Raw genomic sequence first — 16,714 nt, 5'->3', positions numbered from 1 at the left:
GACGCCCTAGACCGCGCGCCCCCCACGAAACCCAAAAGCCCATACTGCGGCGACCTACCGGTACGAATAGAGTAGCAAGACGAACGCTGTCAAACCTGACGCTTGGGTCAGGTGGCATCCCGGTAATACGTCGTATGCCCATCGGTGCCGATTAACCTTAATTCTCTGCAGGCGCGCGACAACCCCGTCCATGGAGACGGCGACGCGCCGGTCACCACCCACCACCAACATTGCAACGGGGATGGGGCAAGGGACCAGGGTCCTGGTCTTTGTGGCTTATTTTCTCCCATTTCGGGCCTCGTTTGGGTTGATGAGAAAAGATGAACCCCGAGTCGCGCGCGCGCAAGCAAGATGACGATGGGCAGAACAGAGTTTTGAGAGTGCGTGTGTCTGTTTAGCCCTCCTCGGCTCCTCCCCTTCCCACCAACGATCGTCCTCCACCTTTCCGTTACGGATAGCAGATCTCAACGTCCTTAATCTGAGGGGAAGATGAGGGACGGCGGCGGCGGACGGCATCACCTTCGTCCGAAGATTTCGGCCGTCCGTGGAGTAGGTCGCCGTTGATGACAAAACGCAGTGGCTCAGGGGCTGGACCGACCCGCGCGAGTCAATAAGCTTCGGAGATCTGATTATTGATTAGACTGTATGCCTGCGGCCGAGTAATTGCTGCCCTCCACCTCGGGTTTCTTGTGACTGTTTTGATCAGATAAACGGCGAGGGTTCTCCCACCGGCTGATGATCTTTCCGAAGTGTCGGGTCAACATCTGCCGTAGGAGATCTAGTGAGAAATCATGAAGCTTGAAAAATTGGCGGACTTGTACAATCCCGACCGGAGAGGGGTCCGAGGCTCGGGGAACTGCCCAAGATGTCTCCATACGGTATAGAGCCTACAACGTGGATTTAGCATCCTAACTCCCCTTCATTGCTGACGTTGGATAAAACTAGGATTCTTGTTAGATGGGATTTAACTTTACTGCAAATAAGAGACAACATGTCTGCCCACAACAACTCTGCGATGTTGTGGATTGGGCACATCGGAGCCGCCGCTGTGGATCTCTTGCCAGTTTTTGCCTGTTGAATTGGGCAGCATATCAAGCATACTAAGCTTTTGGCCCTCTTGATGCTTGTAAGCTGACGGGCTTGTTATGATGAGATAGAAAGTCCCCGGATTGCTTCCTCGAAGAGGGAAGCCGTCTGCCGGGCGAATCAAGGTTGGCTAACGGCCGAATAAGGTGCTGATATGGCGTGATGGCGTACGTGTAGCGTGAACCAAACGACTGGCACTGATTTTGCCAACGCGGCGACGTGTTTTGGGATCCTTTCTGTTGTGTAAAGGGCGGCTCTGGAAATAAGGCTCACCAGCATCCTGCGAGCTGGGTCAGCGCCTGCGGGTGACCATGCAAAGTGAGCCTCCAATGCTCCGCCGTGGAAGGTCTACGCAGTAGAGGCAGATCTTGCGTTGCACAGAGTGATCTCCGCGGCGACAAACGGCAGCCTGGAATCCTACCCATTCGAACGGACGCGACACCTTGCGAGACGGGGTTTGCCTGTGGGACTTTGGAGTGGCTGGATTCCATTGCCAGCATCCAAGCCTGTGCGGCTTCCGTAAAGAGATGAGCTTGGTTCGTTCGAAGGATTGCCCTCGTCGTCATGCTCGTACATCTATATCCAGCCAGGAAGTAAGACGTTGGAGATTCCAAATTGACGAGGTACAAGATGTCAGCAGTCGGGCGGCAACCCCCGCTCGTCCATATCAAAGACCCCTCGCATAACGGCCAATTGACTCCTAGTAGCGCCGCGTTTATTGAAGGATCCTTTCTGAACTGGGGTCCCACGATAGCGAAGCCTCACGTTTGCGTAACATTGATTGTGACCCAGTGCAGGGCAGAGTTCTTGAACTTCGTGACAAATGTCCAGCGGATTAGAGTTCGCAGGCCAATATTGAAGCTTGGGACCGTGATGGCCGTCATCTGATAATCAGGTGAATGACGGACGCTGTACAGCGGGTGATTGGCGGGCCCACGAGGATAACAGTGGCTCGCAGTCTGGCGGGCGGTGTCAAATATCGCCGTGGTTGGGGCAGTGCTGACTTTATCAAGCAAAGCCCACTGTGCCAAGACTGGTGTAATTCAGCGTGAAGATGCCCATGCTGGAATTATGCAGCAGCAGATGCAAGTGTAGATGATGGTAGGATCGAGTGAATACCTGGAGAAACATGCAGGGACTTTGGCAAAGTCACTCGATGTCTCTCGAGGTACTCTGTAGCTCTTAGCTCTTGGCCCTTAACAACAAGATGCTGCGCCAACGGCTTGTCGTAGGCCTGGGCCAAATCCGTAAGAATTGCAATCTCACAAACTCCCCTGGCACGAGAGAGAGCGGGGTAATGGAGAGGTCGACATGACACTGACAGGGTGGGCGTGGGTTCGGTTGGCGTCTACATTAACGAGGGATGCGAAAATGCGATGGCGATCTCCCTCGGCGGCAGTCAGTAAAAGTGACGAGATGCCAATACGGCGGGTGCAGAATGCCAAGCATCCCAAGGCTAGCACGGCCACCTGTTTTGGGGCAAAGGGTCGGCCAAGACAGAGAGCTGGAGGATAAAACATGGTTGCCCAGCTTATGTCTGTACGTTCGTCGAATAGTGTGGTGTAAGCTCGAATTGGGGTCGCTTGGACTCTTGGAGCCACCTTGTCGAGCCACAATGTAATTATTTGCGTCGTACGCCCCCCCTTCGCTTGTCGAGATTCGAGGGCATGTGAGTTGCGACAGCGAGCAACAGGCCCTCGCACTTCGCATCGAGCAGTAATTGGTGAGAGTCATTTTGTTTCGCAGCAGTGATGGCTCTGAGGCAGTGGTGGCGGTGGTCGCAGCGGCGACAGTTGTTACACCAAGCGAGAGACTAGCTAGCCGCGAGACCGAAAACGAGGGCAGACGAGGCAACCCGAGCAATGCGAGATGGATGTTTGACAGCTGCGGGCGGGTGAGGTGAATACGCTAATACGCGTTTATCAAGGGGGCGTCAGTACGGAGTTTGGGGATGGAATGGGGAATAAGGTAACTCACGCGGTTCCTGGGCGGGCACAGGCACAGGCCCGGGGCAATGCTCGCAAAGTTGGAGACGTCTCCATCAGAATACCCGTACCTGACTGACGCACTGCATGTGCTGTCAACATGGCATGGCATGGCACTGACAACTTGCGACAGCCTTGACATGACATAGACAGGCCATGCCCAGTCCTGTCACTTTCGCTATCAGCCCATTTCGCGCTTGATTGACAGGCACAACAAGTCAAGCACCATGACTGACACGGCAGGAGGTCCATCTTCGCGAGACACCAAGGTGCCTTGACTTATCTCAATCCAGAAGCCTGGCTGTCACCTGTGACAGGAGGAGGCAACAGGCAGGAGGATAGGTACCTACCTAGGTGATGATCCGGGAACGGGATTCGCAATTGGGAAGTGATGCGAGGATGCAGCAACGGGCCAATCGCCCGCGTTCCTGCACAATTCGTGTTATTTCCATGAGTAGTGTAGGTGCAGGTGCGTTGCCAGTCGGGCAGTCCCGCCAACGAAGGTAACTAACTGCCTTGAGTGGTTCCTTAGGTAGCGTAGGCAGATAATATGCAATGTCGCAGGTGCATCGACGGACGAGGAAAGTAGGGTGCGAGCTGCTGCACTCTTGGAGTAAGGTAGGTGCCGAGACCGAAACATCGAAACAAGGCAGCTGCAATCGCGATGGTTCCTTCCATTGCAATCAAGGAAGGGGAAGGCCTCCCGCAAAGAACAACCTGGAAGGTGCACGGGTGCGGGTGCGGGTGCGGGTGCGGGTGTCTCCTTCCTTCCTTCCTTGCCTGAATCTACCTTACAGATCGAAAACAACGACCGACAGCTACTTCCCGTACGGATCGACGGAGGAACTGCAACAGGCGCAGAAGCATCTTCTCCTTGCATCCTCCACACCGCACCGCACAGCACCGCCTTTCCATTACTCTCCTCAGGAGTTCGAGCCCGAAGTCCCCTCGCCAATTGGCCCCCCCCACCCCGAGAACATCAAACCACCTCGAGATGCGGCCCCGACATTGAACAAGGCAGTGAGACGCAGACATGGCATCATTGAAATCATTGGATCATGTACGCATCAGCATCAGGTACGCACACTCTTCAAGATAATCCCCCGGGTATCCACGTGGGGTTCCCGCACTCACCCGTCGCGGCAGCCGTCACCGTTTCCGTCACCGTTCACCCCGACTCAGAGTGAGCGACCGAGTCTGACCCCGAGACATGGACGCAGACGTGTCCTCGGGCGCGCCAGCAAATCCCTAGGGCCAAAGTCTAGGAACCCTGAAAGGACCCCGAGCCCGGCCGCCGCATGACAAACCGGCGCCCGGCCACCGAGCCCGCCAGCCCGCGGACCACGAGCCCAGGAATACCAAGAAAAAGCCAAGACATGCGCCAATCAAACGCCCACCCAAATCATCAACAAGCGCGACTTGCATCCTAGGGTTACGGCTGATGATTGAACCACCTGAAAGAACGAAAACTTTTTTTTTTTTTCTCCAAATAAACACCCAATATGTGTCATCTGCCTCCTCGTCTTGGCTTCTACCCTAATGCGAGGCAACCACCCCCCGGACGACGAGGTCAGCGGGGGTCCAGCTTATCATGGATTCGGGTGGATGTTGGCCCTACCCATTTGCCCAATTTCAGATTCGTCGCCGGTGCGCAGCATACCGCGGGAGCCTCCCCTGCCCGCTCCACGCCGGTGTCAATACGGCGTATGCGATGTCCGATTAGCCCCCGTTCGGCATCGCGAGCTGCCGATGCTTGCACAAAACGCGGCACTGAGCTCTGCACAAGTCCCAGCCCTCGTCCAAGTGGCCGCCGATCCTTTGCGATCGCCTGCCTAAAATACGGGGCCCCTGTTACCCTGTCAGGGGACCACCCACCATGTTGGCGGTTGGTCATCGGCTCACTGGTCCCCAGTTCTCTCCGATCCCGACGATGTGGACAGAGTGGGACGGGGCGGAACAGTGTTGCAGCCCGACTGGCTGCTTGCGGACATGTAGCAACACAGAGAAAAAGTCGAGAAGGAAAAAGAGGGCAAAAATAACACCATCTAATCACCGCCTTTCGACCCACTGTCAGTCACCGGAATTAACCCACACCATCTCTCTGCCGTATCAATCGCCCTCCCTCACTAGTGTACGACGTACACTACGACTGCTACCTAGTGTACTATGCATAGTACTCTGCTACTGGCACCAATGACACGCCTTACAGGGCGATCAAGTAATATGCCGAGTGCGAGAAGCCCGAAGGCCTGCGGCCGAGAGGCCTTTTCGTCCTTGGGTTTCGCCCGACTGATGGCTGCCTTGTCCGACAACGAGGACGACGTTAGACTTCGACGTGGGCGTTCCGCTGCTGGCACTCTACTTTGACGGCAGTCCACCACTCTCACCATCCACAACTCGCTGTGTAGGAAACTCTCAGGCCTTTGTCAATGTCGGCCACGGCGCTCATCATTTGTTCGAGAAACCCAATTTTGTCCGCTGACAAAGCTCCTGAACCCCAACCAATACCCAATTCAGGGATTCCCCCGCATCGTCAACCCAACTCAGACAAGCCCGCCCAGCTCAACACGTGAACTCACAAGGTGCCATTGCCCACGCTTGTCTGAGCCCCTTCAAACAATGTCCTCGGTCTTGAAGTCCGTGGACGACTTTTTCTTCCGCCCTACACCTGAAGCAGCAAGAAACCGAAAATCCATAATCCACACACTCTCAAACCCGGCCAAAGGACCATGAGGCTAATTCCGCCCTCGCATTTTGCAGTGAGAAAAAAAAAAAGTCGACTCATATGGGGGCCTCCACCGTCGGACCACGGGGTTTACAACATCCCGTCCCGCCCTCCGCTACAAACGCCGAGATCACTTTGATTTCCAACCACCCTAGTGGCCCCCTTCTGGCGCGCAAAGCACATCCTACGCAGCAACAAATAGCCCACCATCAGAAAAACACCCTCTTATCCACCGCGCGGCGCGCCACAGGCCCCAAAAGTCCGCTTATCCTATCCTCAAACGCAGCATCATCGCATGAACAGCGACCTGAGCTTCCCGCGTTTAGTGGAACATGCGCTGTGGGGCGCCGCGTTGCGTGTTGGGATCGAAAGAGATCGCAGGGCGGACGCTTTCAGACGGTTCCTATCGCTGTGTCCTGCTGGAGAACTTTTGCCTCTGTTCCCCTTGGCGCTCCATTCTGCCTGTCGCCAGAGTGACCCTGCCTGAAAGTATGCGCCTGAGTTCCATGCACATCTGTTTCCGCCCAGGGAGTTTGCTTCCGCGTGTAGAGGCAAATGCGTGAACGTGCGTCGACGTTGACCGTTGGCTTTTGCGCCCTGCCACTGTCAACGCCAGCGCCGCAGACGCAGCGACTACGAGCAACCACACACGCACTGCAGGCGGGGAGACAGATACACACCCCTGGCTTCACATCTCCCACGCCCCCCTAACTGACCAACGGAGCAGGGATCCCGGATACGCCAGGGGAACCTTTGTCCAGAACGAACCAAGACCTCTCGATCGAGTGGCTTAGAGCGTGAGGGGCGTGACGACGACGACTGGGCTGGTAGCTCGCCCGCCGTCTCGGCGGACTTGGAGTTTTGTTTCGTCCGCTCCGATGGGACTTGTTATTCCGTGTTGCCAGTTTGCACCCGTTGGCCATGATGGTGATGCAATCTACGCCTGACAAGCGGCTCATCTCACATGAAAAGGGAAACAGGACAAGCATCCAGGGGAAATACGAAAATGGGGGGTTGGGCAGTAAATGGGCTGTTGTTGGCTTGGTCTTGCCTCTATTTCCGTCTGTTTGGAACCCCATTCGGCCCCCAAAGCGTCTCTCAAGCTTCCATCAGGCATTTCGCAGATCAACTCAAACCCAACTGCTGCAGCGCCGCCGCTGGTGGGGGCCGCCAGAAGCTTGGAGAAGTATTGACGACGGATACAGCAAAACATCGACGGTCACGGCAGCTGAGCTGGCAATCTAGACCTGGGTACGGTGAGGTCGACTAAGACCCGTTTCGAACAATGATCGTCGGTTTCTTCAGTATCAGAAGATTACCTGGGGGGCCCTTTTTACACGTATTTTGTCAACACCTGCGGCCGTTGACGGGCCCCTGTCCTGTCTGTACGGGTTCTACAGTCGTGACGTGGAGTCCGCCGGCCGTGGCTCAGGTTAACTTACTATGGTACCCCCCCTTGGCAACTCTGAGCGTCGCATTCGCTCCAAACCCTCCGCCGCCGTAGCAGCAAATAACAGCGGTCAGATCAGGTCACGGGGGGGCACGCAGTAGGGGAAGGGGGAAAGGGTAACGGTGACGGTTGCAGGCCGAACGCAGCAGCAGGCCAGAGAAGACCAAAGAAAACAAAAAGTTGGAACGGAGCTGGCTCCTGCTTCGCAAAGCTCCCTCTTTCCCTGAGGGGAAGCTCTGAAAGGATGAGGGGGGATGATGCTTCAGGACGGGGGACTGGGGGGGGGGGGGGGGGGGGGGGGGGCAGCATTGCATAGTTAGCTGTTCCCTGTCAGCCTGCAAGTGCAAGCTCGCACACCGTCGCAAGCCGTCGCCGACCCCCTCCAGTAGCAAGCAAGCAAGCAAGCCAGCAGCAGCCAAGATGGACGCCGACTGCAGTGTTTTGCCTCGTCGCCGTCCACTGAAATGCTATTGTGCGTGTTGTTATTTTGGCATCATTTTCAGTTTGGGGGATATCGGACTGTTGTGCCAACGAGTGTGTGCGTTCAAGCCAACATTCTTCACTCTTTTACTACAGCACCATACAAACTCTGAAGGTTACAGCCGCTGAAATAAAATGCAGACGGCGACAAGAGCAAAAAAAGTCATTCGAACTAGGTTATGGCTGGGTGCGCTTGGTGGCAGAGCGCAGAGAGCGCTCGTTCGTTTGGTCTTTTCCTTTTTGCTGCCCTGCTGCCCAAAGAGGAAATTGTTAGCGCGCATTTTTCATCCCTCTTTCCAGTCACTGCGAGCAAGAATTGTCATCACAGTCATGGTTGAACGAGTTTGAAAGAAGAGTGTAGTTTGGTATTTTTGTTCTTCGCCAAGGTTCACTTCTGAGAACACGCCCCTCCCCGGCCCCCATAACCAGCTAAATTTTTATGCTGAGTCGTCCCAATGTACACACGCGCGGGGGCGGGAGAGAGAGTGTGGTGAAAGTAAACCTGTTGTCTAAGAAACACCTTTCAGGCGCCAGGCTATGCGAAGCGACTGACAGGAGAAACATGAAAGAAAAGCCCGGCCGTGATGATACATGGTCTCCGATTCGAGTGGTCGTCGTGACTGCCTTTTTTTTCCTTCGTCCCCCCCCCTCACCTCAGAAGAAATTACCACACAATAGAAAAGTAATTGGCATCAAAACATGTTTCTCCGTAAATTCCTTGAAACGCCTGTGTCGTTGTGGACACGAGTAGATCCCGCCGGTAACCATAAAGCAACGCCTTCGCGGTGTATCGTTGGAAAGAGCAGACGGAACACCGTAATAAAACCTCCCACCCGCCATCGCATCCCCGCGGGCTGGGCGCGCGTGCGCCAGCCCTGTGCCCGCCAGTAACCCCAGTTCTATATCTCATAACGCGTGATCAGATGTAAGAAATTCGAGGTTTCGTTGTTCGAGTGAACCGTTTTTATAGGCGCATCGGCTCGCCATCGTAGCCTCCGTAGATCATCGGATCGCCCATGCCCATCATCACCTCGGGGTTCGGACATGAGAGGACGTGGGGCTTGATGGTGCCGAACTCATTCTCAATGAGACCCTGATTGAGCATGTCCATGCTGGAGAGGGCACCGTTTTGTTGTTGGAAGAACTGCTGGGCGAGGTCCATTGCTGGTGGTTGGGGAGGCGCTGCCTGGCGAGGCATTGTCCATTGTGGTACGTAGGCATTCATGGTCGGGGACTGGTTGTGGAACATTGCGGCGGTGGGGTCGACTGGTGAGGCGACAGAGTCGACGTCGAACTCGGTATAGCCGGTCGAGAAGCTCTGGGGAGACATGGTCATCGGGTTGTTGTGCTGGCCAAAGACTGCCTTGCGGTAGTCGGCCTCAAACTCGGAATGGTCGAGCTCAGAGGAGCTCGCGCGGTCGGAGCGTTCGCAAGACGAAGCCGAGTCGAGTTCTGTAGGTATTCTGGTGGTGGTAGCTGCCTTCTCCGCATCGCGTTCCTTCTGTTGCTCCTCCAGTTGGCGCGCCAGTTCGGCGAGGCCTGCCTCGTCTTCGGGGAAGACAGAGTGGACGGGGAGGTCGATGTCTGAGTTGGGGCGAATGCAGCCAAGCTTCTGGGCAATGTTGTGGATGACAGGTTGTCCTCGGTCGTTGAGCTCTGGCTCGCCAAGGTCCCATTGCTGGTTATTCCTGACCATGGAGTAGAGCTTGTGAACGGTGGCGATGAGGGCGAATTGGGTGTGCTCCAGGACCTCGGCGTATCCTCGAGGGAGCTGCTTGTACTCCGTCTTCTTGCGGACGCCAGCGGTGCAGACGAGGCCATCGTCCTTACATCTCTTGCAAGGGAACTCTCCGTCGCACTAAGTGATGTTAGAGGGGAGGGTGGGTTGGGAGGCGGGGGACAGTGAGGCCTACCTTGGTCTTCTTCATTCTACACCTCTCGCAAGCCTTCCATACTCTCTTGTGACGACCGTCGGCAGACATTGCTGAGGCGGGGTGGTCATGGTGTGATGTTGCGTTGTGAGGGCTGGCGCGCTTTGCGGTGTGGCGGTTGGGCTTGATGGACTTTGAGCTGGACGAGGAGCTCTTCCTGGACTTCTGGTCCTCCAATGGAGGGGTAGGTAGGCCGCTTCCCATGGTGGATGATTAAGAGTTATGATGTGAGGCGAAGTTGTAGTTGATATGAAGAGGTAGTAGTGTAAGTGAGGCAGGATGGTGGTTGTGATCCAAGACCGAGGGGCAAACAGACGTATAAGTTTGTTCCTGTCTGTGGGTGCAGGCCGTGTAAGTGAGATATAATAACGAGAACGAGACCCAGTTCAGTTAGGGAAGGATAGCCAAAAAGGTAAAAGAGTCGGGATGACACAGGTAGACACAGCCAAGAGTGCGCGGCGCTAGGGTCAAGAGTCGGGACAGTCAGCACGGCAAGGGACTGGGATGCAGGGTGTTGGCAAATTATTAATGTCGAGCAGACTGTCGGGGTGCGTCTATTGTGCGCGCGCGAGATTATGTGACGCGGCAGAAAGCCTCGGAAGCTTTTGAGTTAATAAAGTTCGGTCGCTCGCAATGCTAGGAGGGCGGGTGGGCAGGGCGTGTGCGGTGCCTGCTTGGGTGTGTGTCCTTGTGGTGTTGGTGCTGTGCAGAGAGGGCAGATTGTGGATTGCTGGCATTAACGGTCGGCGACGTCTTTATGTCCGAGTATGCGCGGGCGGGCCCCTGGTCCAGTCGTGTGGAATGGGATGGGGGGAGGAGCACAAGAACAGAAACGGGATCCTGGAATTCTTGGTGTACCGTTTGTACAACTGATGTTGTGCAATGTAGCCTGCGCGCTAGACAGCTCTGAATGAACTAGCCGCCAAAGGAGGCAAAGTCCGCAGCGGAGTTGAGAGTGCAGAGCGTGTGAACGAGGATAGGGATTGGGGTCCTGATTTGCAAGCCGGGCCTGGGACGTGGTAGGGCTTATGACTGCAAATATGGCGGATTGCTGACCGCAGGAGGGACGTGTCTTTTGGCGGACGACGGTGCCGGGTACTGGTTCTGGTCCAAAAGGACGATGACTGAGGCTGGTTGGTGCCTTTTGTTTCTATTCGTTGAGCCGTAGATGACTGAAGTCCTTTACAGCGGGCGGGCGAATGCGGGAGGATTGGCTCGTTATAAGCCGGTTTGGTGTAACAAGATGATTATCTTTTGCAAGTGTGGCTTGAGGTGAGATAAGATGGTGAGGCTAAGCTTGTTGAAGTGTGTGTGTGTGTGTGTGTGTGGATGAGTGATGAGAGACCAAGACAAAGGGCCCAAAAAGTGTTCCGAGACTGTGGTTCTTGCTGGCTTGAAATATGCAAGTCCAGTTGTGTCGTCTGTTCGGGATCGAGATGGTCTTTTAAGTAGACGGCATTACATCAGAACCAAGAAGCTATCAACGTCAGGTCGGCGGCGGAGTTGGAGATGGATTGTGATCAAGGTCCCCGATTCGAAACATCAATGGCTTCCAAGTTCCGTCGAAGGGGGATCCCAATCAGACGGAACAGCCGCCCGCATCTTATATTCAGGAAGCAGGGTTATCCACAGCTCAGCCGGGATCCAGAGAATGCGAGCTGTCCATGCTTGGTTGCTTGCTGGCTGCGGCTTGGGGTCATGAACACAACATGACATGACGCTGCAAGTATGTTAGCCATAGGCCTAGTCTGGGCCATCTGCCTCGGGGAGGAGGAGGAGATGGATGGGCAGAGACTGGACGGTACCTTGGAGAGACGAAGCCGAGTGTACGCCTTGTTCAAGTGGGTTGTGCGAGGACAAGGCTCGTAATGGTGCCGTCAAGGGGTAAGGCAGGTTGAGCGGGTCTGCTGCGGTGACGGGGCGGTACATTGCGATACAAAGTACATCGGGTGTGGAGGTTGCTAAGTCCCCGACGACAACAACCTGAGCAGCAAGCTCTGCATGGGTGATGGAGCCAAGGAGACAGAGAAAGACAGCGACAGAAAGACTCTGCTTCCCGAACGACACAAAACCCTCCGAGCTCTCTCCAAGGTCCCTCCAATCCCCACTCGTCCGTACTTCGCCCATGGCTGGTAGACCTCTCTTGTCTGTAACCAGCATTTTAGGCGCTCCTGCACGCTCTATTGACGCCGATACGTCGTATTGAACAAACCCCCCCCCCTCTTTACCGTTTTGGGCAAATGGGTGTCGCGGTGACCGTTCCGTTGTGTGAATTCCGTACGTCTTGACGCTCATGGCATTGCCCTGAGTTCCCCGACCAAGGTTTAGCGCCGTGGGATCGATCAGTCCATCCCAAGTTGCTACATGACCATGATTCCCAGATTTGTGCACAAATCGGCGGAATCTGACGGGGCCGGTAGCGGTGCGAATAAATCCTACTGATTCCCCGTACGCCAAGATTCCGGTCTCTCGACGAGGCCGGCGCCGAGGGCGGGGTCCTTTACTTTTGGTTGCGCTGCCACCGTCAACGATAACGACTCCAGATCAGCTCAACCTCGGGGCCGCGATCACGAACGGCGCGGCGAATTTGCAAAGGTTCTGGACTCGAATGGAGACCAGATGGCAAGCATGGTCAAATTGATGACGCCAGAGACTGGTGTCTGCCAGCTGGCATTGTGGTACGTGGTGAGTCCCTGAACCAGATTGCCATTTTGGGCAAATAGACAGGGAGCCAGGGTTGATGATTCATGATGGATCATAGCCACTGGGCTGGGCCAGCAAAAAATCTCAAGCCGCCGGAACAGCGCCCATTACGGCCGCCAAGTTGCTGTATTTTTGATATGCTTGAATTAGTTTTCTCTTCAAGCCCAATGTGACCCATCGGTTGATTCCTTGCCCGGTGGGGGACTCAAGGGGTTGAAAGCAGCATATCTCAATCATCCTCAGGCGTTTCCTATCGACGCAGCTCGAGCGCAGGTGAACTGACCGCGTCAAACGGTTTGGAGAACAGACAGCGGGACATGGTCGAGCTCGAATGCATGCAGGGACTTCCTCGTTCCTCGCAACAGCGCCGACAGCCTCGTGTGGGAGGGCAGCCATGACGGACGGACTTTTGTGTCATCCTAATTAATCCATGTTGGAGCTGGCATACTGACGATGCGTGCTAAAAGAATAGTATACGCCAAGAACGGCAACCATGGATTCGGCGATGCCTCTTGCGGTTGCATGGAAGAAGGGCAAGTTGTGCCTGACCGCAAAGTCTAAGTGGGAGGCAACTCAAGGGCTGGAGACGGAACTTTGACGGCGGAGGGAGTTGAGTTGAGGCGAAATCGAGGTAACAGCAACTTTGAGCGAACGGGTTGAGGCGTGCGTGATGTGACGGGTGCAATAAGGTCGGCGGAAGGGTGGTTCAAACTTCTGGCCAGCGCAACCCTCTGTGCGGCGGGAGCGTGCAGGCAGATGGATGGTGCCCGCCATCACCATCAAACCCATCTGATACTGTGACACCGCCCAAGGCAAAGGGTGCAGTGCAGGACACAACGTCAAGGCGACCAGTTTCGAGGAGCGAACCTTATTCTCTGGCGACAAGCAGGGAGCCGCCGTGAAGCTCCCTGCCGAGGCTCGTCGGCGGCTCGCCACGGCGGCGTGGGGGAGCCAATGGTTCGTGGACGATCGCGAAAGATCGGGGACCTGGACCAGAGTGTAAAAAAGTCCGGCGAGGAGGAGAAGGGAGCAGATGGCTCGGGTTTGTAGTTGACAACCATCTCGCCGATGCATCGCGGGAGACGACAAGCGGAGCACGGACAAGTTGGACGATCGCGAGGCCATTCTGTGGCCCGCTCGCCCCGTCGGCGCGTGAAGTTGTCGAGACGGCCGCACCGCACAGAGCAGAGGCTCGCAAGGCCAGCTCGAGGTGACCAGCGGCAAGTGTTTTGAGCCGAACGACTTGTTTGTTTGATCATGCAATGCAGACAGATGTTGATGGCGATGTCAAGCAGGCCAAGCAGGTAGGTAGGTACCTTAGAGTGTGGCGTCTGCGATGAGTAAAGTCGCAACGCATCAAGCTGAAAGGGCGATGAGTGGACGCAACGTCCTGATGACCTCGCGATGCAACAAGTAGGGTCAGGTACCTTTCTGGTGTTCCTTCTGTGACTGCAATTAACGTTGTGAAGGCGTACGAGAAGGTGTCGCTCAGACAGTGACCTGCTACTTTGTTTTCCTTTCGTTCCCCAGCCCAACCTCGACTTACACCACCACAACCTAGGTACTATGGTACTCCCACTACCTCGCACAGTCGCCATATCCCGGCCCGTTTGCCAAGACTCGAGGCTTTCCTGCACTGCACATTTGCTCGCAGTCGAGGACGGTACGAGTACGAGACCTCAATCCAGCGTGTGCGCCCGAGCTTGTGACTCTGTGAGTGAGTGCCCGTTGGTTTGCTGATTAGTCGATCCGGGCATCGGGCGGAGGACAGCAGGAATAAGCAACGTGGATCGGTTTCGCCCAGACCAAAAGTCCCAGCGATTAATTAGACTATTTTGCCGTGGAGACGTGTGGGATTTGATGCCAACGGAGAGGTTCAGGGTCAAGTCAGACCGGAGTTCGTTCTGTTGGAGGCGGAGGATCAGGTACAAGCCTCAGTCCCTCCTCCATGTCTTGGACTTGGAGTAAGCAGTGTAAGTGGCAGGTGCCTGTACCTTGAGGGTCGTGGAGCGGTGCCGAGGTGTTGGGTGGGGCGTCGGAGAATGGAAGGCACAACACAAATGTCATCACGGCGTATGGCGTATTATTCCCGGCCAAATTTGCAAAGAATTAAGTGATAACGTGAACATTCACCCGCTCTTACCAATCCCTGAAGCCGCATTCTTACCACCTCACACCGTACCTAAGGTAAGGTAAGATAACAGGCAGGCAGGCTCGTTGTGAGTCACCGCTGCAGATTTTTCATGCTTGAGGCTACAGGCGGTCTGCAAGTATGCCTGGGACTGTTACCATAGTGAAAGCCTGAAGGTAGTATTGGTGGTGTGCGGGCGGCCATGGCTGCATCTGTCAAATGTGATGATCGCACGCAACATTGGCATCACTATTTGCTTTACTCCATTCCCTCATGCCGATCGGTTCACGGGAGTTGGTTCTAGATCCACGGAGCGGAGATGTTAACTCCGAGTTGATTTGTCCGTGGTGTTGACGGTGGCTTCTCTCGATAAAGCCGGCGTCAGCACAGCACTCACTTCCATTACAGCATCTACATTGCCTACCCTCAGGTATGTACGATACGCCTGAGCTCTAGGGCTTCAAACGGTGTCCATGAGAAGGCCGAGCCGCCTAGGTTAGCCCATGATAGCGTGCAGGAGGCAGGCATAGCTCCAATCTAGCTGCTAACTCCCTCGGAGGGTGATATCATGGTGAGGTCTTCAGGGGACATGCTGCGACAGACCGACTTCACCCACGAACCGCCGGCGCAAGAAGAGCAGAGCGGAAGGCAAGGTGCCCCAGCCCTGCCCTACGAAGACGGAATTGTCCGCTTCGGGGGTCAATTGGCGCCGCCGCCGACTCGCGTCGGCCGCAAGATGAGACGAATTAGAAATCTCACGGCGGAAAGCTTAGTTAATCGCCGGAGCAAGGTGGGATGGGGGGCACCTACGCAGTAAGGGGGTTTGAGGTAAACAGCGCACGCCAATCAAGACCGTGATTACCACGCTTAAACGTCGATTCCTCATCCCTTATCCCTCATCCCTCATCCCACCGTACCGTACCGTACCGTATCGTACCAAACGCTGCTTGTGCTTTTGCTTTTGCAGTAATACCTGCATGTACGAAGTGCCTGTGCGCCGTCGTCTCTTTTACTCGCAGCGGCAGCAGAGCGCGCGCAGTTTCGACGTCTGGTACTTACGGCGTAGCTCCTCCGGTGGGTGGGAGCGATCCATCCGTCCCTCCGCTCTCTTCCCCTCCACATCCCCACGGCATTTGGCAAATTGTGAAATCATCGTGGCCCGTCGAACTTTTCTAGAAGGTGGTTCAGTGTTTCCACGGCCGCACTTTTCGCTGTCCACCATCCACCACAATGACCACACCGAATTCGGCATTGGGTAAGCAAGGTCCTACCACCTCCCGTAAGGTACCTTAAGTAAGGTAGGTGTGCACCTGGCAAGTACCGACGGGTCGCCCCACTATCCCCTTTTGGACGTGGTCGCCGCAAACTGACTAATCGGCTTCACTGCTGGCAAGTGCCGTCTCCACTCGGCCCCGGCCTCACGGCGCCGCCACGGGAATACCGCAGCGAGGTCGCAGTATCTTTTTCATCTTTGGGCAAGCACAAGTGTGGCGCCTGCCTGCTTGGAGAGAACTTTCCTTCAACCACGCCTAATATTTCCTAGGGGCCCTGGGTACGTATCATCACAAATACGCAGGAGGCAGGCAGGCAGGCAGGCATCTTGGACAAGCAACAAGTAAAGGAACGTATTGCTCGAGTACCTGTCCCGAATCCCGCCTTTTGCTATCCAAACTTGCATCCTGCCCATGAGCCTTTTCCAAAAACCACAATTTTACCATGTCCGCGCATTATCGTCACGTCGCCTGACCTCAATACCGGGGCTCCTCATGCCCGGCGCAACCCACTTCCAATATGCACCGGGCCGCAAAATGACCTCCGCCCTCCGGCCGGTACTGGGAACTGCCACTGCCTCGCTGCATCTTGGTCATCCCTCGGCATCTCGCTTCTCCCATCTGGTCATCTCAAATCTCGTCAACTCGGCACCCCGCGATGAAGCAACGATGGCCCTGTTGCTCTCCTGCGGTCCGGTCCCCTACCTCCTGATGACGACTTCTCCCGCCGTCATCCAACACCACATGTTGTCAACAGGCTAGAGCCCGCTACACAGCGGCTACAGTAGGGTTGGCTCGGATCGCCCTCCGCCAGAATAGTGCAGCGCACGCCAGCGGATGCCTTCCGCTCCCCGGCTACCTTGCATTATTCATAAAGTTAGCCCCGGTCGATCCCAGGCTGATCATATGAGCCAATTGCAGTCCCCAGGGCCGGCCTTCTCTCGGTAACGAA

The 16,714-nt window shown here is 55.6% G+C and overlaps 2 protein-coding genes across 2 annotated transcripts; both read right to left on the bottom strand.

The window, feature by feature from the left end:
• Positions 1-778: 778 nt before the first annotated feature.
• CGCA056_v012178 (uncharacterized protein) lies at positions 779-1,090 on the bottom strand (the record flags this gene model as incomplete). Its single annotated transcript, XM_037327422.1, has 2 exons — positions 779-887; positions 975-1,090. 2 exons carry the CDS (start codon positions 1,088-1,090, stop codon positions 779-781), a joined length of 225 nt encoding a protein of 74 aa, XP_037174270.1.
• A 7,600-nt stretch (positions 1,091-8,690) lies between these two features.
• FCR1 (Fluconazole resistance protein 1) lies at positions 8,691-9,861 on the bottom strand (the record flags this gene model as incomplete). Its single annotated transcript, XM_037327421.1, has 2 exons — positions 8,691-9,584; positions 9,640-9,861. The coding sequence occupies 2 exons, from the start codon at positions 9,859-9,861 to the stop codon at positions 8,691-8,693; spliced, it is 1,116 nt and encodes a 371-aa protein (XP_037174278.1).
• Positions 9,862-16,714: the final 6,853 nt, after the last annotated feature.

Source organism: Colletotrichum aenigma, assembly GCF_013390185.1.
Source record: "Colletotrichum aenigma strain Cg56 chromosome Unknown KSG_Cg56_contig08, whole genome shotgun sequence".
NCBI lineage: Eukaryota > Fungi > Ascomycota > Sordariomycetes > Glomerellales > Glomerellaceae > Colletotrichum > Colletotrichum aenigma.
Note: the sequence above shows the minus strand (reverse complement) of the source record. Positions and strands in the feature narration are given on the sequence as shown.